Here is a 23,693-nt window from a genome sequence, read left to right as displayed (position 1 = left end):
AGTCCATCACCTTGCCTACCTTTGCACCCCACATCCCTCTCATGAAGAGGAGAGACTCCACCGTCTGGACCCAAAAAGAGCATTGGCGTTCTATCTTGATCGTACCAAATACTTCCTGGTAGATGATCAAATCTTTGTGGGAATTTTGGGTGCAAAGAAGGGGAAGGCGGTGCAGAAGAGGACCATTTCAAAATGGGTACTCTTATGCATCAATATGTGCTACACTCTGGCTAAAAAGCAACTCCCTGAAGGTTTGCGAGCTCACTCCACCAGAGCTACTGCTGCTACCACAGCGCTAGCACGGGCGTTCCAGTCCTCGATATTTGTCAGGAAGCAACATGGGCATCTCTGCACACTTTTACCAAGCACTACTGCCTGGACAATCAGGTCCAAAGGGATGGCTACTTTGGCTGTTCGGTCCTGCAGGACTTTTTGGTGTGATCTTAGTTTGCAGACCCACCACTGGGGATGGTATTGCTCGGGTATCTATTCAAAGGTAAGGAATCTGCAACTAGAAGTCTCTATCAGATGTACAAGTTACTTAACTTCGGTAACAAAATATCTGGTAGAGACATATTCTTGTTGCAGATTCCTTACCGACCCACCTATCATCCTCGCACTGCGAACTGATTTCTAGGGACAGGAACTTCCCCTTGAGGGCCCTAGTTTTGGCACACCACTCTGTGTTCTTCATGGCTCCGCACTTCTGACATGGAAAGTCGTGAAAAGAAACTGACGTCAGCGTGCTGGGTGGCGCCTATATACGACCGCAACGTCATCACGACAAGCACAAAGCCAATGATGCCCGCGGAGTCGACCGATGCCACCTGACGGTGAGCAGAGGTACTGCTCAAAGAAAAATCCCCGGATCCAGTCTGACGCCAGGGGAAATTCAAAGGTAAGGAATCTGCAACAAGAATATGTCTCTACCATATATTTCGTTACCAAAGGTAAGTAACTTGTACACCAGGGATATAAATATAGCCTAAGGAACATTAGAACAGTTTTACAACAAAATCATTTTATTTATGAATAGAATTAGCTGTAAAGGTAATACCTATACAAGGGCTCATTTGTACAGGTATATAGCATATTCAGGTTAACAAAAAGTGGAAAAACTATAAAGATATATCTACAATTTCTTGTTAGAGCACAACACTACTGCTCCCAATATTTAATTCCATATATACACAAGGCTTAGAGTGTTTTTGTTGATGACTTTTCGATCCACGAGAATGTAAGGATGATACAGTGTATGCCTGGCAACACATAGCTACACCATAAAGAAATTAGCTATGTTGATACATGTTGTGGAAAAGAAAAAGGCAAGAAGGAAGAGAGAAAAACGAAGAAAAGGAAAAAATATTATTAAGGGACTATAGTTTCCGCACAAGTGATCTGCCATACAGGATGACCCCCATTCTCGGGTCTAGGTGATGTGTGAAATTGAAACAGGATTGTGATTGAAGTGGTAGCTATTTCTGTGAAATCAGAATAACATAAAGAATGAAAGTTGACTTGATCCTCATGCCCGGGTCATAGTGATTTAAACTGTGGTCACGGTACCAGTAATGAACGTGAATTATGGGTCCCAAGAACCCGAATACACAAGCAATAAGACCAAGCGCTGCAAAAGGTGTGCAAGAAGCCAATGACAAAAAGTCCATGCAATGTACATTTACCTATTGCCAATAATCAATTACACTGTCTCTTCCTGGTCGTCAGGGAAATAACAAAAGTCTTACTGCAAGCGAACGGATAGTACCAAAGTAAGAATCCAAAACATCGAAGGATGCTGAAGAGGTAATAATAAAGAAAACAATGCAATGACAAGTAAAAAGAACAAAGACCGATGTGAGGTGGCGTGTGCTAAGTCTTACCTCGTGTGCGCATAATCGCTACCTGGGAACGGCTACAATGGTTTGGAAGGACAAATGCAAATGCCCTCCATCCTGCCCTCCATCATGAAGTCTGTGTTTTATCAAGTCAGGTGAATGTGGCCACAAACTTCCCCAACTCCTTCATGACGGGGTCTCCAAACAGACTTCCTTGGGGCACCTCGGAAGAGGCAAGGCCTCCCAATTTGGTGTCAAGTTTGATTAATAACGATCTGCAGTGCTCTGTAGACAAGGCGCAGTTTGCGTTTCCTAAAAATATAGCCCGCTGTGCCCACCGGAGAGAACATCCGGAGTGATAAGGGAGCAAGAGGTCTTGGCCTCTTCTGCCATATCAAATATTTTCATCACAGGGTCGATGGCATCCAACTGCTTTTCTTGGCAAAAATGCCATGACCTATCAGTGCCCTTTTTTACGGTCTTTCATAAACTTGGCCAAGAAGGGGGCCATCTCTGGAGTCTATGTCTCGGTCAGGACCACCTTTCCTTCTAGGGAAGGGTGGAGACAGTTCACCCTAAGGTGACTACGGGCTTCCTTCTTTAAGGAATTGCAAAGAAGTCCTGCTACATACTTCACTACCTCATCCTCTTGGACCCCCTCTGCAGATCGGGTATGAATGATGTCGTCAGGGCTCAGCATGTCAGGTGCGACCTTCAAATTGGGAAGTGACTCGAGAGAAGGGCGCCAGGGTCTAGACTGGCCTGCATTGTTGTCTGAGTCAACCTCGGATCCCCCCCACTGCCCCCATCCAGCTGGTCCGGAGGATCTGTGTGTGAAGGGCCTGGTTAGGTATAAGTATTAGCAGGTTCAACGGGGACAGCTTGGCCAAGAAGGCCCTTTTCAGGTAGGCAAACAAGCGGTGATCCATCCTCTTTTGGGGAAGGGTGGCTTCACCAGACGTATACTGGGATGGGGTGGTGGGGCCCTGGGGATCTTGCATTGGTGTGTCAGACTTTTGCAGCTTGGCGCATTCTTGTGCATTTTGTTCCGCAAGGCATTGCTCTAGGGGTCCCATGGCCTCATTGACAGCATGATAGATAGAGGCATCTTCAGCCTCATAAAACTACGTCCCACTGCATGTATGAGAGGGAGGTCCTGCTTGTCATATGTGCTCTGGGGAGCTCTGCATTATATAGGCTCAGGAGTTGGGGCACTAACAGAGTTTTGTTGTCTGTATTAACTGGAGGCCCAATTGAAAAGGGGGAGCTGATGTACTTAATGTGACTTGGACTGATCACTAAATTGGTGTACGCAGCACATGATGATGGTACTGGGAAACCCAGCAGATGTAGGTGGGCCGGGGATGCACAATTTCAAGGGCATGAGCCCCTCGACACAATACCCCCTTAATATTGGTGGGGCTTGCCTGGGAACCTTGTCCAGAATCTGGCCTGTGCAGCTGTCAAATACTGACCCTGCAGGGCATCACATGCTGTGAATACAGACCCCTTGGGGGACGCCAGTGTAATTCTGGGGAATACAGATTCGGCCCCGACGGCGCAAGCTGGAATCTCTTTTCGGTGAGAGAAATGCATTGCGGAGCCACAGAGACTCCCGGCCTACATCATCCTAAGGTGGGTGGCAGAATGCACCAGTGTCCACTAGAGATATGGCCCTGTATGTTGTGTAAGAAGCGTGAAGCGCTCCTGCGACCTGAAATAGTAATCTGGTTAGGAAAAGCCTTTGTCAGTGAAAACAGGCAGGTTTGTCAACCATAAACATCAATTATACACCAAACGAAGCAGCGAGCCGGAAAAGTGACTTAGCTGAGGCTGCTGAAGAGCAAATAAAGAGGGAGTCTGAACAACAGCAAAGGACTATGTTGGGGACTCCCATCACCTGCATAGATGTTGGACTTGTTATAGTTCCCTAGTGTTCTGGGAACAGTAGTTTTATTTTATGATGTAGAAGTGAAGGAAGAAAGCATAATCCTCGTCTCCGGTTCTGACATAGAATCTGAAAATGAGACGTCTTTGTACAAGCAGAACAATCTGTATTTATACCAAAGAAGGTAGGAGAAGAGGAGCGGCCTACTTGATGCTCTTGTTTAACAGTTAAGTAACAGTTGGTTGTGGGTCCAGACTACAGCAATTGAGTGAATATGTTCTGTGTTGAAACAGTGAACTCTGGTCTATGATGTCTAACATCTTTTGTAGATGCTCACAAAGTTGAAAGGTTTCTCTGCAGCCAAAGACGCAAAAGCTTTTCTTGTTAGCCTGTCTTAGCCATTGCATTAACTAACTGCAGTCATCAATATGCATTGACCCTTTCTGGAAAGGAAGTCTCAGTAAATAATTTCCGGTACTGCTGGTTTAAACCTTTCTGATATTATTTTACCCAGAATCTTTACATTGTAGGTGAACACTTAGAGGGGCCTTTATGAAGTTTACTAATGTGGCCCTTCTCGGGTTTAAGAAACATTACCATTAAGTCTAAAGTAATTTGAAAATCAGAAGGCTCATAATTGGCCCAATAAATAGCCATGCAATATGAATCGCTACCATAGAATTAGCTAACAGCTGCTTGTGTTCCTCATTTTCTCTCTCCTCCCTGGGAATTTGTAATTACTCCAGTATTGGAACTTCCGTAGATTCACATGCTTGAATACTTCCCCTTCATTGAGATGGGAGTCCCCGGTGGAATATATAAGATATGCTTAAATGTATACCTACATTACATGCATTAGGCCTTTAGCTTAGCAACCTATCACAGTCATTTTGTAAAAAAAAGACCCAAACTCAAAATTCAACCAATCAAACTGCACCACCCCCTAGAACCTCCTGTGAGGAACTGCCTTCCCTCAGATTTTCCACTGCACTTTGTGCTGAAGAGTCTCCTTTGAGCTCTTCTCAAAAGTTTTCTCTCAGAAGCTTATTCCCTGAAAGTTAGGAGTTTTCTTCTCTCCTTCTGGTGCTTCAAACTGGCTGCCATGTCAGAGACACCAAAAAAGGGCCTTTTCAGATCCTGTGCGTCCTGTCTGAAAAAGAGATTACATGTGGATGATCCACATGATGATTGCATATACTGCTTATACCCAAATCACAAGACCAAAGACTGCAAGATATGTAGAAAATGTTCTACAAAGACTTTAAAGGACAGAGAGAGGGTCGTCTTCTTTTGTGGCTTCAAAAAGGTAAAGCTGGCCATTCTGCCTCTGACGAGGACAGTGCCTCTTCTTCTATATCTGTTTTAAAAAACGCCTGTTAAAAGGTAAAATGAAGACTCAGATATTCAGGAACCACCTAAAAAAGCTCCAAAAAAGTCATCTGAGGGCTCTTCAAAAATTAACAGCCCTGCAGAGAAAAAGCAGCCTGGCATCTAGAAAGGGTCAGATTCCTTTGAAAAACCCTTAAAGAAAACTCTTTCTGAGCCATCTACGCTACCTCTTAAGATTAAACATAAATTCAAAAAGCCAGGATCTGCGCCGTCTGTGGCAACATCGTTGACGACTTTATCATTAGTGACATCAACTATAGTCACTGTTTCAATGTCAACGGCGGCGGCCTCAGGATCCTCTTCGACAACACTTCCATCCTCGTCTACAGGGCGACCCATCTCATCACCCGAACCCTACTCGTCGATGACCCTCCCGTCAACAGTCTCGTCTATAGATCTCATGTCGACGGCATTTTCAGCGTTGATGACTCCGTCGACGCCTCCATCGAAGATGCCCTCGTCGATGGTATTTTCATCGTCGACGACGGTTCCGATGACTACTTTCTCGTCGACGACAGCAGATCTTCTGTCGTCTACAATCAAGATGGTGCCTATAAAAAGGCAAAAACCATCTTCATTGCCTATATACCAGCGGTCGGAGCATACCCCACTTAAAAATATATCCAAAACTCATCTAATGCCATCCATAACATCACCAAGTAAGGCGTCAGGACTTTTACCATCACGCTTCTTGGATGGTGATGATGATTCAGATGACGATGGGTATATGGAGTGGCTAGAAGCCCATCACAATTGCATGTGAAATGCCAGGAATATTCTGATGATGACTCATATTATGGCCAGCACTACTATGATCCACTCCCTCAACAACAACAGCAGCAGAGAGTGGTATGTTTGCCCTCCGGTCTGGTTTCTGACCTCAAACCATGCTAGCAGATTATAAAGAACGCTTCCGTCCACAGCCTGCAGTCGTTCCCAAGCCAGTGGTTACAGCACCAAATACTCCGCTACACCTGCAGGTATATTTTACCACTCCACAGGTTTCTCCACAAAATCAGCAAACTCATGCTTCGTCAGATGAAGTACTTTCAGCACAAGTTGAATGGGACGATTACCAATGCCTGCCTCCCCAGAGCCAGCTTCTGTCGAATCCCCTCCAGAAGATATTGGTACTTTCCATAATCTATTGGAGAAAGCTGCTGCACGATTTGAATTGCAAATGCCAACAACCCAACAAGATTGTTTCTTGTATGACTCTAAAGAACCTCACAGACTCTAAAGAACCTCACAGGAAAGTCATCAGAGCTATCCCAATAATAGACCATATGTGAAATCGTGGTTTGAAAATAATGCATAACCCTGCTACGATACCAGCAGTCTTGTCTTGCCTGTCAGGTCATCTGAAGTCGGATTCAGTAATTTCCCAAACAGCACAAAGATGTTTGAGAAACCCTTCTGCACCTCTGACCGCGCCTCCGGATAAGGAAGGTAGTCACCTTGATAACATCGGCAAAAGATTCTCCTAAATGTCTGCCATTGTGGTGCGTGCAGCGAACTCATTGGCGCTCCTTGGAAGGTACAATAGACAGCTATGGTCGGACATCACTCACTCATTAGATGACCTTCCAGAATCTAGCAAGGCTGAAGCTAGGAAAATTCTTCTGCAGGGACAGCGCTCGTCCTCAGAAATAATAGACTTTGCATTAGATATTGCTGCTATGGGTTTTAGGCTTCTGGCTGGATCAGCAGTGTTAAGGCGCCAAGGATGGCTTAAGGCCACCAACTTTCGACCCAAAGTCCAAACGAAAATTCTAGACCTTCCTTATGATGGGAAAGTCCTTTTCGGCAAACATGTCGACAACGCCCTCCAGACATTTGAGACAGACACAGATACTGTCATATCGTTAGGCTCCCTACAGTATAAGAAAAACACCCTTTAAGGTGCCAGAGGTAGAGGACAGTCTTCCTTTCATGGAGGTTACCAGCAATACAGCAACCCAGCTTAGTCCTTTAACTTGCAACTCTCCAGACTCCATTATCACCAAAGCCAACCGCCGGCAGCGGCATATAGCAGGCCTCCTCACAGAGGAAAGTCGGGGAGGCAAGCCAAAGATCCCTCCCGCAGGCAATGACAAGCTCCAATGGCCAGCTGCCTCTCCTTCCTCACTAAAACAACACCTTCATCGTTAGTGTCAGATAACAAACGACAAGTGGGTCCTAGACATAATAAAATTCAGTCACCTTATAGAATTTACATGTATGGCCCCGTGGACACCTCCCTTCCAAGTACGTCAAAAACATCTCCATCTTCTAAACCTAGAAACTGAGGTAATGCTTCTTAACCCAGGTCCCTCCGCCAACTATAGCAACGGACGCATCTATGGTGAGATGGGTGCATGTCTGCAGGACCTTCAAGTAAGTAACAAATGGCTCCCTTCTCACACCACTCGTCACATCAACCTCCTCGAGCTCAGAGCAGTGTATCTGGCTTTGCAGGCCTTCCTACCAAGAATCCAAGGCTCTTCACTGCTTGTCCGCATGGACAATACGACCACCATGCACTACATCAACAAGCAAGGAGGGACTCAGTTGCATCTGCTATCCAAAGAAGCACAGACCATTTGGACCTGGTGCATTCAACACTCAGTGCACATTTAAGTAGAGCATCTCCAAGGAGTGCATAACACCACTGCAGATTTCCTGAGCAGGCTAAGCCCATCTCCCCACGAATGGGAATTGATCCAGGAGACGCTGGATGGAATATTCCTCATGTGGGGAAAGCCAAATCTGGCCCTGTTTGCGACATCCCAAAAGGCAAAATGCAGATTTTATGCAAGCTGGCATCACCAGCTAGGGTCGTGGGGAAATGCCTTCTCGGTAGCATGGTCAGGGATTTATGCTTATGCCTTCCCTCTCATTCCTCTACTCCCACGAGTGATCAGCAAAATCAAATCCGAGCCCTGTCAAATACCCTTAATTGCTCCAGCCTGGCCGCGTCAACCTTGGTACACAGAGCTACTGTTGCTGTAGTTGTGTCCACCCATCAGGATTACACCGATTCTGGTGTTGCTAACCATCAATCAAGGCCAGATGAGACACCCGGATTCCAGGTCTTACAACTTATTTGCATGGCTTCTGAATTCAGTGAGTTTGGCCACTTAGATATTCCTAATGACTGTAAGGACATCCTGGCTAAAGCGTGTGCAGATAGCACAAGTAAGACATACCAATTAAAGTGAAAACGCTTCTGCTTGTGGTGTGTCTCCAAGAACATACACCCCCTTTCTTCCACTCCAGAACAAATCGTACCTTACCTACTTCATCCAGCACGTTCAGGTCTTGCCCAATGCGTCCATCAAGGTTCAATTGGCAGCCATTTCTAGATACAGAAGAATATCTAAGGAACCATCCCTCTGGTATCATAGACTTATAAAACTATTTATGAAGGGTCTTTTTTGGTCTTTTCCTATAGTTAAGACCCCTCCTCCAGCTTGGAAACTTAATACAGTCTTGAGCCAGCTGATGAAAGAATCATTTGAACCCATCCGTAAAGCAAACATCAAATACCTCACATGGAAAGTAGCGCTCCTCTTAGCTCTAACATCTGCTCCCAGGGTCAGCAAAATACAAGCATTTACAATCCAAGAGCCTTTTCTACAGTTCAGTGGGGATAGAGGTATCCTACGTGCCAACCCTAAATTTATCCCTAAAGTACCATCAGACCTTAATATTAATGAGCCAGTAGTACTGAAATCCTTCTTTCCACAACCTCAAACTGGAGTGGAAAGATCTCTCCATTCTCTCGACTTGAAAAGATGTCTCAAGTTCTACTTACACGGAACAAAGTCAATCAGGAAATTGAACCAACTCTTCGCAGCATTCAGTACATCCAGAAGAGGGCATCCTATCACTAAGCAGACCATTTCCAAATGGATTTCGAACACAATAGCCTTTTACCATCAAAAGGCTGGTCGACCTTTGGGCGCGAGAGTGCGTGCACATTCAACTAGAGCGGTTTCTACTTCTTGTGCATTGTTCTCGGGCATGTCCCTACCTGACATCTGCCGAGCGGCAATGTGGAGAACGACACATGCTTTTACAAGGCATTATTGCTTGGATACTGAAACGCTCCAGGGAGGAAGTGGTTGGCCAAGCAGTCCTCAGGCATTTGTTCCAGTGAAGTTGAGCCATTTCTCTATTCCCGCCATCTGCTTCTGCTGTTTAATCCCATGTTTTCTGCATAATAATGAGTTTCTGGGTATAACATACGTATAGGTATATATATATATATATATATATATAAACATATATAAATTTATCAGACATGAAGTGATCTAAATGCTAATACTATCTCTTACATGGTAGAATGTGTTTTCACAAATACAGAAAATGTGCTAGTCACTGCTTGCTATTCTTATTCAAGCATGTGAATTGATGAAAGTTCCAATACTGGTGTAAGAAATAAGTTACTTACCTGTAACTGTAGTTCTCCAGTATTAGAAGCTCTCAAAGATTCACATGCGGCCCACCCGCCTCCCCTGAGGAGGTCACCTTCTCTTTTCTCAGAGTTCCTTATTATTGCAGCACTTATGCTCGGAAAAACTGAGGGAAGGCAGTTCCTCACAGGAGGTTCTGGGGGGGGGGGGGGGGGGTGCAGTTTGATTGATTTAATTTTGAGGTTGGGTCTTTTTTACAAAATGACTGTGATAGGTTGCTAAGCTAAAGGCCTAATGCATGTAATGTCGGTATACATTTAAGCATATATTAGATATTCCACCGGGAACTCCCATCTTGACGACGGGGAAGTATTCAAGCATGTGAATTTATGAAAGCTTCCAATACTGGAGAACTACAGTTACAGGTAAGTAACTTATTTATTTCATTTACAGTTTCTCTGTAACCAGTTCCTCTGGTAGAAGTTCAGTGTGCATTGAAATGTATAGACAACTGATTTTTCACAAATTAATGTGTTTTTAGTTTGTTTTCTGTAAGTACACTGCACTCTACTAAGTTAATGTATACTGTGGTTTTGCTTCATTGGTGTTCTAATTCTATACACCCTGAGAAATCCAGATTTAAATTTTAAAGCCCTTTGTCATATCTTCACCCAGCTTGTTTTTTTATAAAGCATCTTCCTTCATAGAGGAAATGGGTCTGAGTTTTGAGGTCATCTGGTCCTTTAGTCTGATTCTGACACTGGTTGCTTCCCATATTTTATAACTCTGCATGTGAGGTGTGCAAAGAAAGGAGAAAGAGAAATAAGGAAAGGTTGGGGGAAGGGTATTACTGGTTCATGGTCACTAATACACATTATTTCTCCTCATCACCTGTGAGGTATACAAACCACATAATAATGCCCTTAGTAGGATTCCCCCACTCCCATCATACCGTTAGCATGGAAACTACATACATGGTCTTCATCAGAGTCTGACATGTTCCTCTCACTTTTTTAAAATTACTTTTTTATATTTATATACCTTATAAAGCACTTCATGTCACCTTGGCCACTTCAAACAATTATAAATCATGCCAATAAAAAGTCTGCAAAAAAGAGAAAGTTTATTTAACATTCACAGGCTTGACATTTGACTGCTCCCTTTCTAATGTTAGATATAGTACACAAATCGATTTAAGGAGTTTCATGAACTTTATTCAGAGTTTCAGACCCGGTAACACCCGACAATCTTCCACAATATTATGGCATTTAAAGGAATTTTATTGGATCAACTGAGCTGAGGAAAATTGACTGTTCCTTGTTTGGACAGAACGGATAACAAAGTTATCACGGAGACAGGAATTTTATCTAAATATTCTTTGTGCATAATGCATATCACTTTTGAAACGTATCCAAAACCCAAATGTCAGCTAGAAATCTCAGGACTGGCTTCATATTGTCCCCTTTCCAGAAGCGCTGGAATATTGTCCAAACAAACAGCAACACCACCATCAAGGGCACCCTTGCCTACTGTCCTCCAGGACAACACCAGCCTTCTGCAACTTCATTGTCTCCACAGACTCCAAAGACTACATTTTCCTCGGCAACCTCAACTTCCATCTTGACAACCACAATGACATTAACACTACCAACCTCCTCGACAGCATGTACAACATATGACTCACACAACTTGTCCACGACCCCACACTAGCCCCATCTTCATCTCCAGAGACTGCATCAGGTACAACCACAGTACTTACCTGGACTGGGCAGTCCATCGTCCACTTCAGCATAACAGCTCATGGACCTCATCTCCCACTCTGCCCAATGACTCCACCACAGCTGCGGCAAAGTCTCAAATAACACATGGATCAACACCCTCAACACCACAAACCCACCCCAAATCCTCCAACAACCTAGACCAGATTTTCAGAAACATCAACAATTGGATCACCACCTGCACCAACAGCGTCACTCCTATCGGCAACAACACCCACAAAACATCCACCAACCAGGCTAACTGGCACACTGAAGACCTCAGAACTGCTAAACGACACAATAAACAAGCTGAATGGAGATGGAGCACCAGTGAGGACGAGACTGACAAGACCACCTTTAAAACACCCTCAACCTCTACCAAAGACAGTTGAGATCATCGAAGAAAAAAGCCTTTGCCTCATGCATTGAATCAACCTCCAATAACCGCAAACAACTCTTCAGTATTTTCAAAGAATTCTCCATCTCAACCGTAACAAACATTACCCTCTCACAGGAACTCTGTAACAAAGTAAAAAAATTATTCCATGACAGGATTGCCACACTGTACTGGAACTTCAAACCCCAGGCCAAGGCCACCAACTTCTTCAAGCAACACAACAACCCCACTACCACCGGAGACATCCGACTAACTGAATGGAGCCAGCTCGCCTCACAGGACACTGCCTCCATCATGAATTCAGCTTCACTCAGGGGCACCAACCTACCATGCCCTCACCGCATCTTCAGCCTAGGCAGAGCCAGAATCAGCCACATACTCACCACTTTGTTCAACACCTCAGTTGTGACAGCCACTTCCCAGAGGACTGGAGACATGCAGAAGTCAAAGCCTTACTAAAGAAACTGTTGGCAGACCCCAGCAAACTCAACATCTACCAGCAGATCTCCCTGCTCCTGGCGAAAGTATTAGAAAAAGCCATCAATCAACAACTCTCTTCTCATCTGAAACAGAACCTCCTACTCTTTTCCTTCCAGTCCAGATTCAGCAGCAACCACAGCACGAGACAGCCCTTATTGTGGCTACCAATGATATCCGAGCCCTACTCTACCAAGGAGAGACTGCGGCTCTGATCCTCCTAAACCTCTCGGCAGCCTTCGATACTGTCTCCCACCACACATTCATCAGGTGCACGACATAAACATCCAAGGACCCAATCTCAGAAGTACAGCTCTTTCCTCACTGTAAGAATGCAAAAAGTCCTCCTTCCCCCTTCACCTCTGAACCCAAGGAAATCATCTGTGGAGTATCCCAAGGATCCTACTTCAGTCCCACCCACTTCAACAGTTATATGACATCTCTGGCCAGCATCGGCAAAACCCTAGAACTCAACATCATATCCTACGACACACACTTCATTGGTTCCCTTTCCAAAGACGCCACCAACATCAAGACCAACTTCGACAACTGGATGACAAACATTGCCAACTAAGTGAAGGACAACTGCCTGAAGCTCAACACGGCGAAGACAGAGGTACTAACTTTCAGAAACAAAAGCTCCCAATGGGACACATCCTGGTGGTCCTCAGAATTTGGTAACCTACTCCTACCCCCACTCACCAAGTTAGGAACCTAGGGATCATTTTGGACAAAAAAACTAGCCATGACAACACAGGTCAACTCCATCTCCTCCTTCTGGTTCTACATCGTCTGCATGCTTCTTAAGGTGTTCAAATGGCTACCCCAAAGCTCAAGATGCACCATCGCCCACGCCCTCATCTCCAGCCTACTGGACTACAGCAACACTCTCTGCACATGGATCACAGTCCATCTCCTATGACGACTACAGATCATAAAGAACGCCACAGCCAGGCTCGTCCTAGATCTCCCTAGGGGAACCCTTGTCATCCCCTACCTCAAAGAACTCCACTGGCTCCGTATACAGAAAAAATACTAGTTCAAGCTCCTGAACCATACATACCAGGGCCTCCACAACTGTGGATCCGCCTGTTGGAACCACGGCCTGAACTTCCATCAGCTCACCAGAAACCTCCACTTCCTTTTCTCTAACCCTCACCCCAACGTAATTTACAAATACAAAATCATAAAAATTCAGCAGTTACAGTTAGAGTTCTTTCAAGTAACTATAACTCGCACCCTAAGGTAACTATAACTTGTGCCCTCGCCATGAATTTTTTTTTTGTTGCAGTGGTAATGCCGAAGATGCCATACAAGATCTCATCAATGATATGATATGTGCAGAAATTAGCTTTGCATGGTGAAGGCGCGAGTTATAATTACCTTTGGGTGCGAGTTAGTTACTTGAAAGAACTTTAACTATAACTGCTAACTTTCTGTAGTTTTGAACGAGTAAATTCAGAACCTAATTATAACGTCAATGTAACCCTTGTTTTTTTTCAGTGAATTTGTATGTTTTTTTAACGTAAAGTAATTTAAATTACTATACATTATTCCAACCTCCGCTGCTCACAGCCTTTGGGCATGCGTGGCGGGGATTGTTTGCTAGGCCTAGCCTGCAGCCAGGCCTTTCAGCCAAAACCTTATAACCACCCAGCCATGCATGACCTTTGGCTGTGCGCAGCGCAGGTTAGCCACAGGGCCTGTCTCTCTCAGTGGATCTTTGAGTGAGTGCCTGAGTGGGTCTGAAACTGGCTATGCGAACCTATGAGTGGGTCTTAGTGGGTGTCTGAGTGGGTGTGTGATTGGGCGCATTAGTCTCTAAGTGCATGTATGAGTAAATGAATTAGTGTATGAATGAGTGTGGGTTTTCTTTCAGATTTTTTCACATTCGCAAATATGTTGCGAATAATTCATGAAAAATTTGTGAAACTTTGTGAATTTTTGCAAATACCACACATGGTGACGCAAAATTATTTTAAACCCATAATTTGCCACTAGCACACCTATATCACACCCCTGGATTCAGAGTACCTTCACCCTGACCCCTTATGCCACTTTCAGTTAGGATTTTCACCCACTGTGTCCTGTGAAATAAAATGGCAGCAGCAATTCTTGAGAATTTGTGAACTTCTGCTAAATATTTGTGAAGTCAACATGGCCAGCGCCTTGAGACCCTCACGAGTCGGGTGCCGCGCTTTACTAAAACTGATTGATGATGATTGATGAGAGATATATAAATTTGGATTTCCCTAAATTTCTCAAAAACGACTGAATGGATTTACAACAAGTAAACAAATTTAAACAAATTGATCTGCAGACCAAACGCTATCTTTCTGCCAAATTTGGTGTAATTTCATCCAGTGGTTCAGGCTGTAATCATGTTTAAAACCCCTATGGGAATTAAAATGGGAAATACACTTTTTTACTTCCATTTTTTCAGACACCCGCTTGACGGATCACCCCGAAACTTTCCATTTGCAACAACAATCACCAGCACACTTTTTTTTTTTGGAAAATTTTGTGAAGATTTGTCAAACTACGCCAAAACTTATAGGCAAGTCAAAAAATGTTTTTCCTATGTAAACATGGTCCTAGCAATACCTACTGGCAACCACCAATAGGTACTATATTTATACATGTTTATACACACACACAAATACATATACACACACACATATATTTTTTTAAAACAAGTTCACCAACCCTTAGTTCTAGATTGAAGACACAGAACACCAATTCCTCGTACCACTGTTTTAATGGCATTAAACACCAGACAGCACAGTGCATGTTAGCCATATAATATAATGCTGACTGTTTGTTAAACATACAACTGGTGTAAGCTCCGGGAACTAAAGAAATTACTATCTATGGGAGTAATTAAAGAAACGGTTACAATTCTCTTGACAATTATATATCATATTAATAACAAAAAGCAGTAATATCTTGTGTGTAAATGTCCATCCACTTATTAGCATATCCAAAAGAAGTCCTGTATCATACAAAAGGATCATGATTTAATAATAATACCAACAAATTCTAATAATTATTTGGCGCTTCCTGGCCCACGAGTACCTAGTGCTGGAAAACTAAGCCAGTGTGACCATATCCCAAACAATGTGCATACGTAATAGGACAATTGGTTCCTGATGACGGTTAGCCAAATCACCAAGGGACACATAAGGAGTGCCCAGTTCCTAATATGAAGAGTACAATCCTATGATTCTTCAAAAAACATACATATTAAACATTTGAACCAAATAATTCATGCACATATCAATTAAAAATAGGTATTCATGACGCTGTAAAGGATGTCATCATAATAATAATCTCAGTTCAAGAAGTAAATGCTGGGCAAGTGTGTGTATAACATTTACAGTATTTAAAGGCGCGTATTATTTATTGTAATTAAAAGTAAACACAAAAAAAGAATGTGTGAAAAATAGGCAGGCAATATTTTATGAGTGTCAGAGGCTGGTATTTGTGTTTACACATGACAGTTATATTTAATTTATGAACTGAAAACGTATCCCTTAAAATGGCACAGGATACATTCTGTGAGAAATGTGACCTATATAGATGTGCAGATAAGGCTGGGCCGCTGATTAGATGGGGATCATAGAAGCCCTAACGCCCATGTCATAGATGATCAGTCTTTCTTGGAGTTAGGAATTTGTACTCTTGATAGCTTGAATGAGCTATTGCTCTTTTGTTTCTTCAGCCATTATAGGGGACTAACAAGCCGAGTCCCGTTACACATCATACAATCATCCCACATATTTTCGACTACTGAGAAATAATTGATTTGGCTCGGGACATGTATTTCGGGGAATCCACGATTAGCAGTATTCCTAAACACATCAGTACAAAGAAAATATGAAGCACTAGCATCCTGACTAAAGCAGGTATATGTTCCCAAGAACTCAGTCTGGTGGCTTGGTATTGCTAAACAATTCACGAACCAAACACCAGGAAAGGTTAGTGAAACATAATGGTTTCTGTCATTTCCATTTTCCTTCCTCCTTGCACACCAATGTACCCACTATATCAGTCAAAAGAAGCAGGTTCGAGTTTTTCTTTGTATCTGCACTTACTCATATTTTAAGTCAGAGACTTTTTTTCTCGTTATGTCTTATTCATGCCCATATTTAAAAGATTCTCTTGCTACAGAGGTACTTTAGAACTTAACTGATTGATTTTTATATAAATAAGAAGAGCCATCATAGAAAACATTACATGTTGGCAGTTTACTCTGTGACATTCCTTCTTGGTTTTAGACCAGTGGCGCTACTAAGATGCATTTCTTTGCCTGCAGAACTGTCCGTATGCACTTTCTGAGGTCAAGGGACTATGGGCCTCATTACCACATCAGTGGTCCTTTCACAGGACCGCCGAAGCCGCTGCAGGCAAAAGACCTGTAATGGAGTCTTTTGCCCACCATATTAGGAGTCTTCCGCTGGGGCAGCGGTCGAAAACAGCCTTTTTTGCCCGCTGGCCCAGCGGAACACTCACCACAACATTGACACCGGCTCATAATTGAGCCGGCGGCAATGTTGTGCTACGGCGGGTGCGAGAGCACCCGTCGCACATTCGGGCAGTGAAATGCGCAATGGGGCAGTGCAGGTGCCCCCAGACGCCCCCCAACACCCCCATTCCACCAGACTTTCCATGGTGGTGTTTAGCGCCATGGACAAGCTGGTGGATGGGGACTCGTAATCCCCAGGGCAGCGCTGCCCTGGCAGATTACAACCGCCGCGACCGCCAGGCTGCGCTTTGACTGTGGCGGCTCTACCACGATAATGGGGCAGTCAAACTGCCCTGTCTGCAGCAGTCTGACTGCCATGCCGAGGCTGGCAGTCTTAAGACCGCCAGCATCGTAATGAGGCCCTATATCTTTATTTAGTTGAAATGCCATGATATACTTAGTTGGATATATATGGACTAGTGTTATTGTAGAAGCACGTTCTTTATTTTAAGAGTTTAGTAAGGGATATTTTGGTGATTATTTTGAGGTAGTGAATCTTAATCCAACTTTGGTTGGTGTTTTAAAAGTAATTGCTTATTTGTGTTTGTTTTTTCTGCTTTGTCCTCAGCCATCTGCATCATATTGGTGCATTTACTGATCAAGTACAGATTGCATTTCATGCCAGAAAGTGTAGCTGTGGTTTCTTTAGGTAAGTGAATTCCTAACCTTTTAATTTGTATAAAAGCATAACTTTAAAGACCTTTATTGGGTTTTGTTTGTAAGACACTGTATTTTGTTTGTCTCCAAAATATTCACCCAATTATGGGCCAGACAGGGATTCCTACCTGGAAGCAACAGACTAAAATACAACTGTATGTTATTACTGGTAGGGATTACCCGGTTACATTTTCCCTTCAAACTGATAATACTTTCAATTGTATACACAAATCAGGCTTAATAAAATACACACCATATTTGCATAACAGTCATGTAAGGGATTTTAGTAAAGTTATTGTTAGTTAACGTAAGTTTTTGAAGTGTCCAAAGGAATTCTACAGTAAGTCAGCTTAGATCAGAAAGTTAAAATAATATGAGAATGCAAAAAGTGACGTTTATGCACCTGTGGTACCATGCTTGACTTATCGCTTTATATTTGGCTGCTTTATTAAGCTCAAACAGTGGTATCTAATGTAAGGGAACTGGCATGACAACCATGAAAAGAAATTAAGGAACTTAGGGCTAGATGTACGACCCAGAGTTTTGCGACTCGCAATTTGCGACTCATTTGCGAGTAGCAAAACCCTGTGTACTTCACACTGTTTGCGATTCCAAGTGGGGTTGCACATGACCTACTTCATTAATATTCATGAGGTAGGTCGCAATTTGCGGCCCAACTGGGAATGGCTGCACTCTTAGGGATGGTGGCCTGCTAAGGACAACAGACCACCAAGTCGGTGACTGCTTTTAAATAAAGATGTTTTTTTTTTTTAATGCAGCCTGTTTTACTTAAAGGAAAACGGGATGCATTTAAAAAACAAAAATGAAAATGTATTTTTGCCACCATTGACAAAGGGGAAGGGTCCCCTTCCCATTTGTGAATGGGTTAGCACAGGTTTGAAATTGGTGCTAGCTACTGTTGTTTTGTGACCGCATTCACGGTCACAAAACAATCAGACATCGCACTGCAACTCGCAATTAGGAATGGAATGCCCCTTTCTAATTGCGACTCGCAGACCTATTTTGCAATTTGATAAATAGATTATTGAATCGCAAAATAGGGTTTGTACATACCAAAATGCTTTTTTCTTGTTGCAAATGGCCTGATTCTGCAAATCAGACCATTTGCGACAAGGAAAAAGCTACGTACATGTGGCCCTAAATGCTTCAGAACTTAGGGCCAGATGTAGCAAAGGGTTTTGCCCATTCTGTGTCTATGGGAAAATGTGTTCGTACATATGGCCCCTAGTTACCACCAAATTCAAGAGAGCTTATAGTGACCACAGTCATGAACATAAGCTCCTAAATGTACTGAGATATTTCAGTTTTTGATGCAAACCTTTAATTTTGAATTTTAAAATAACCATATGTGTTTTAGGATTCTAATGAACTTGGAAATCTCAGACTTAAAGTTAGATGAGTTGTAGTTCAACAGCCTTTTGAACCTTGACACGTCTGAAATTAAATAAAATATACAAAAAGTGATGGATGGAATGCTTGAATTCATTGTAACCACTTGTAATTACTCAGGATTCCGTCCAAGTCCATCCACGTCCATCTCACCTCAGTTTGGACCCAGCTATCAGTCTTGACTCTGCCCCAATCGGAACATCCAGCCAAAACCTCTAAGGCAGGTCCTCCCTGAACCCGAACACAAGCAACCTGGAACCGGTTTCACCTTTGTTATGGGCTTATTAGCCAGGTGTAGCTTAGTTCCAGCAACACAGTGTGCCCGATACCCAGGAGTGGGCCTACCCATCCCACTTAAGGCTACATACTGAAATATACAAAAAGTGATGGATGGAATACTTGAATTAATCTCAGCCTTTGGGATGCAGCCCGGACTAGTTAACAGTGGCTGACATTAATTGAAGCATTCTATCCATCACTATTTTGAATGGTTTAGTGTGTCGCCCTAAGTGGGACAGGTTTTCCCATTTGTTTGTCCTGTGCACACTGTGCCACTGGAACCAAGCTATACCTGGCTGCTGAGCCCATAACAAGGATGAAACTGTTCCTAGGTTGTTAGTGTTCCGGGTCATGGAGGAACCTAGCTTGGCAGTGTGGGTTGGACTGTTTCCACTGGAGCAGGACTGATTTGCATACAGCTGGGTCTACACTGAGGTGGCATGGTGTGCAAAATAACAATGGATTGAGATGCAGCCTAGAGTATTTACCAGTGGATGAGATTACTCAAGCAATATCATCCATTACTTTTTTGTGCACTTTAGACTTCCAAAATTAAGGCAGCACATTTTAGAGTTTTAGCAATTTTATTAATTTTTTTTGTCTTTTAAATTGAGACATCACATTTAATTTAAGACATCACATGTTGATATCTTCAACCACCACAGACACATGATGTTAAGCTAATTGAAGACACCCAAGAATTTAAAATGCCACATGTTGCTCTATATTTAAGCATCCCTGACTGTTTAGTGTTTTAAGAAATCTCTACACAAGTTTCTCTGTGTTGTACCATCCTACCTTGGTGTCTAGGAAAATGTATACAATGAAGAATCATTAAGGTTTGCAGTCTTGATTACACACAAAGTTGTGACTTTGAACATGCACTTGTTGCACCCAGTTACCGTCTTGAATGTAGTGTTATGGCCTGCCAGGTTATAATTAAGAAGTGTACATATTTGTCTGCTTTTTTGGCTTAAGTTTAAAATTTGCTCATTCTGTCATAAATGTGTAGCTATTTTAAAGGTTTTGTTAAAAAAAGATGGAATAATAAAATAAGTTATGTTCACTGCGCTGTCTGATCAGCAGAAAAATTGATTAATAGGAGTCTTGAAAGGTTCAGAGTTTGTCAATCTGAATGTAAGAATGAGAAAGTAATGGTGAGAGAAGGTTAAAAGAGAAAGGGAGGGAATATGAATACCAATGATTTGGAGCAAAGTTAATTTTTTTTTCTAGCATGGCATATGTACTGAATTCCTAGCAAGCACTTGAAATTAACACAAATAGCAAATTAGTGTCTACTATGAAATGTCCAACCTGAGTCAATTCTGCTATACGTGACAAACTGAGGGTTTTTGTCATGAAATGAGTTTTCAGGCTCAGTATTAGGTTACAAAAGTAAGTAAGTTATGAAATCATAATGAAAACGTGCAAGTCTACTGTTATTGTGCTTTACCTGTGATTCGTACAGTTAATGAATTAAAATTGAAACTCCATTCTGTAGAAGGAAGATCAGTAAATACAGATTATAGGTGAGGATCAAACTGTTCCTCGTGGACAGTTAAGCAGTTCTCTGTACATAACTACAAACAGTGACTTTCTATTGATGAATTAATATCACCAGAGTGATATTTTCATAAACATTCACCCCAAAGCTTAGCGGTTTTTTAATTGCCGAGTGCTCATGGGGTCTTCTTTCCATCATTAAAGCAGGTAGGTTTTTAAGTTGTTAGTATTTGTAAGTGCAAGCCATTACATTTTGTAGACTAATTAATACCACCAGAGTGACATTCTGGGGGACATTCACCTCAAAGCGTATTTCTTTGAATTGCCAGAGTGCTCATGGGGTCTTCTTTCCATCGTCACAGCAGGTAGATTTTTTAAGTGTTAGTATTAGTGACAGAATATGAATTTCCACTGTTCAGTCTGCCTACCAGTGCAGGGTATTAGTAGGGAGAGAAATAGAGTCATACACGTCTTCCACAAATACAGTCTTTTTGACTACTCAACAGTGTTGACAAAATACCTTAAGTAATATTTTATGTCACACAATTGAAACGTTCATGCTGTACCAAGTTGTGACTTCAAGTGAGTTTACAGTGACCCTCAGCCTCCAACCCCTGGACAATTTCTCTTGAACTTTAGGTGATATGAATATGCATTTCCAAATAGCAAGTCTTTGTTAAGTTGAGGAACCTTGTAGAATGTAACTAACCCTTCTCCAGTATTGGATCTTTCATAGATTCACAAGCTTGAATCATTCCCCATTGTTGCAGTGGGAGTCCCACAGTACAATAATAAAGCAGTATGTATCATAGGTTATAAGGGCAATAAGCAATCACTTTAATAGTCTATCTATGTCCTCTTTAAAAAAGAACTACATTTGAACTATATCTAATCTGGCAATAGAAACCTGTAAAACAATGCCAAGAGAGGCTGAGTCCCTCAGTTTTTCAAAGCACAAGTGGGAAATAAATCCCAATCTATAAGGGGAGGATCTCAAGGGAGGAGGGTGGGTCACATGTGAATCAATGAAAGAGACCAATACTGGAGGACTACAGTTACAGATAAGTAACTTATTTTCTTCTACAGTATTGGATCTTTCATGGATTCACATGCTTGAAACAGAATAGCAGACAGTTAATGTATTTCTATACTTTACAGTATCAGTACAAATTGAGGATGGAGGGTAGAAATATATATACGTAACATAGTCCTGTGCAATTTAAAATAAAAGCATATGCACATACACATGTAGCCATCTATATTCACATTATATGCACTCACTGGGGTTCACTATAAACATGCTGAAATCACACCTGACTCCTTCTCAGATGCTCTTCTTCATCGGACCTAACCTGGACACAGTGAGGTTTCTAGATTATCCTTCCGAAAAGAGAGTCCAGGATATTCAGGTTATGATTCAGATGTTTCAGCCTCTATTGTGGATTTTGGTGAGAATGACTCTGAGACTACTGGGCCTCATGGCCTCCTGCATCTTGCTGGTGACACATGCCAGATGGCATATGCGGGCTCTGCAGGGGGACCTGAAGTTCCAGTGAACATCAAGAAACCTTTCCGACACTGTCCAGATCTGCAGTGGTGGCTTTTAAATCACGCTTAGGTCAATGGCAGATCCCTCTCCTTTACGCAACAAGATCTTACAGTAGTGAAAGATGCAACACTTCTGGGATGAGGCGGCCACATGGGAGAGGCAGAGATCAGAGGTCTCTGGTCGCTGGCAGAGTCCAGACTCCACGTCAGTCTTTTGGAGCTCCGGGCGATCAGACTTGCATTGAAACATTCCTTCCCTCTCCAAAGGGGAAAGTGGTGCAGGTGTTCATGGACAACACCACCGCCATGTTGTACTGCAACAAGCGGTCAAGAGGTTCCATGCCTCTGTATGTGGCTGGAATACCAGGGCATAACCCTGGTGGTTCAACATCTGACAGGCTCTCTCAGCGCCAGAGCAGACGAACTCAGCCGTCGATGCATAGTCGATCACGAATGGCATCTCTTTCCGGGGGTGCTCAAGGCACCTTTCAGCACTGTGGAGAGCCTTGGTTAGATCTGTTCGCCTCCGCAGAGAACACACAATGTCAGCTGTTTTGCACGTTAGAGTTTCCAAAGCGGTACTCGCTCAGTGATGCTTTTCATCTTGAGTTTAGCTCAGGCCTCTGTTATACCTTCCCGCCAGTACCACTTCTGCCCAGAGTTCTGAAGAAGATCAAGAGCGACTGGGCCGAAGTAAGCCTTGTGGCTCTGGACGGGGGACGAAGAGACTGGTATCCAGAGCTTTTGAGCATGGCTACGAATCCACGGATCAGACTGCCCCTTCGGGAGGATTTTCTGTCGCAGCAGCAGGGGACGGTTCTCAACCTGAACCTGTCCAGTCTCTGCCTTCATGCGTTGAGCAGCGGCAGTTGACAGTTTTTCACCTTCTGCCCGAAGTCTGTAATGTTATCTTGGCAGCCAGGCGACCCACCACCAAATCGGTATACACTTGTCATTGGCACAAATTTGTGGCATGCTGTTCCAACAAGTCTGTTGATCCCTTCTGCAGTTCTGTCTGAGGTTCTCCTGTTCAATCTTTCTCTTGCCCAGCAGGGCTCTGCTTTGAGCACCTTTAAAGGCTATTAATCTGCCATCTCGGCCTTTCTCATATTGCCAGATGAGCCTTCTTTATTCAAGCCTCGTTGTTGGGAGGTTCCTTAAAGGACTCACCCATTTGTTTTTTCCTACCTCGTTCATTATGCCCCAATGGGACTTAAACTTCGTCCCTACCTACCTTATGTGTGCCCCTTTTAAACAACTTTGCAATTGTCCACTGCAGCTCCTCACATTAAAAACTGCTTTCCTGATTGCCATCACCTCTGCTGCATAGTGCGTGAGCTTCAAGCTTTTCTTCGAAGCCACCATTTTTGTCTGTCCATCCTAACAAAGTGGTGCTTCGTACTAGGGCCTCCTTTCTTCCTAAATTCTAAGGTAAGGAATCTGCAACTAGAATATGGCTCTACCAGTTAAATTATTACCGAAGGTAAGTAAGTTGTTCACCATTACATTATTTGGCGAATATGTTCTTAATGCTTTCCGCTCTTCTTTTAAAATGGACCTAGAAAGCAGACCAACTGAGACACGGGATGGGCACTTAATAGTAATAACATTGCTGAAAGTCAAAAAGGTTA

General features: G+C 43.0%; 1 protein-coding gene across 1 annotated transcript in view; it reads left to right on the top strand.

Annotated features, from left to right (window-relative positions):
* Positions 1–23,693, top strand: part of SLC9A8 (solute carrier family 9 member A8) — a 567,556-nt gene that overhangs the window by 107,135 nt on the left and 436,728 nt on the right. Inside the window, exon 3 of the mRNA XM_069243441.1 lies at positions 17,234–17,314. Coding sequence (XP_069099542.1) covers positions 17,234–17,314 — 81 coding nt within the window. The remainder of the gene's footprint in view (positions 1–17,233; positions 17,315–23,693) is intronic.

This window comes from Pleurodeles waltl, chromosome 7, assembly GCF_031143425.1.
Source record: "Pleurodeles waltl isolate 20211129_DDA chromosome 7, aPleWal1.hap1.20221129, whole genome shotgun sequence".
NCBI lineage: Eukaryota > Metazoa > Chordata > Amphibia > Caudata > Salamandridae > Pleurodeles > Pleurodeles waltl.
The sequence above is the reverse complement of the archived record's forward strand: the minus strand, read 5'-3'. Positions and strand labels throughout refer to the sequence as shown.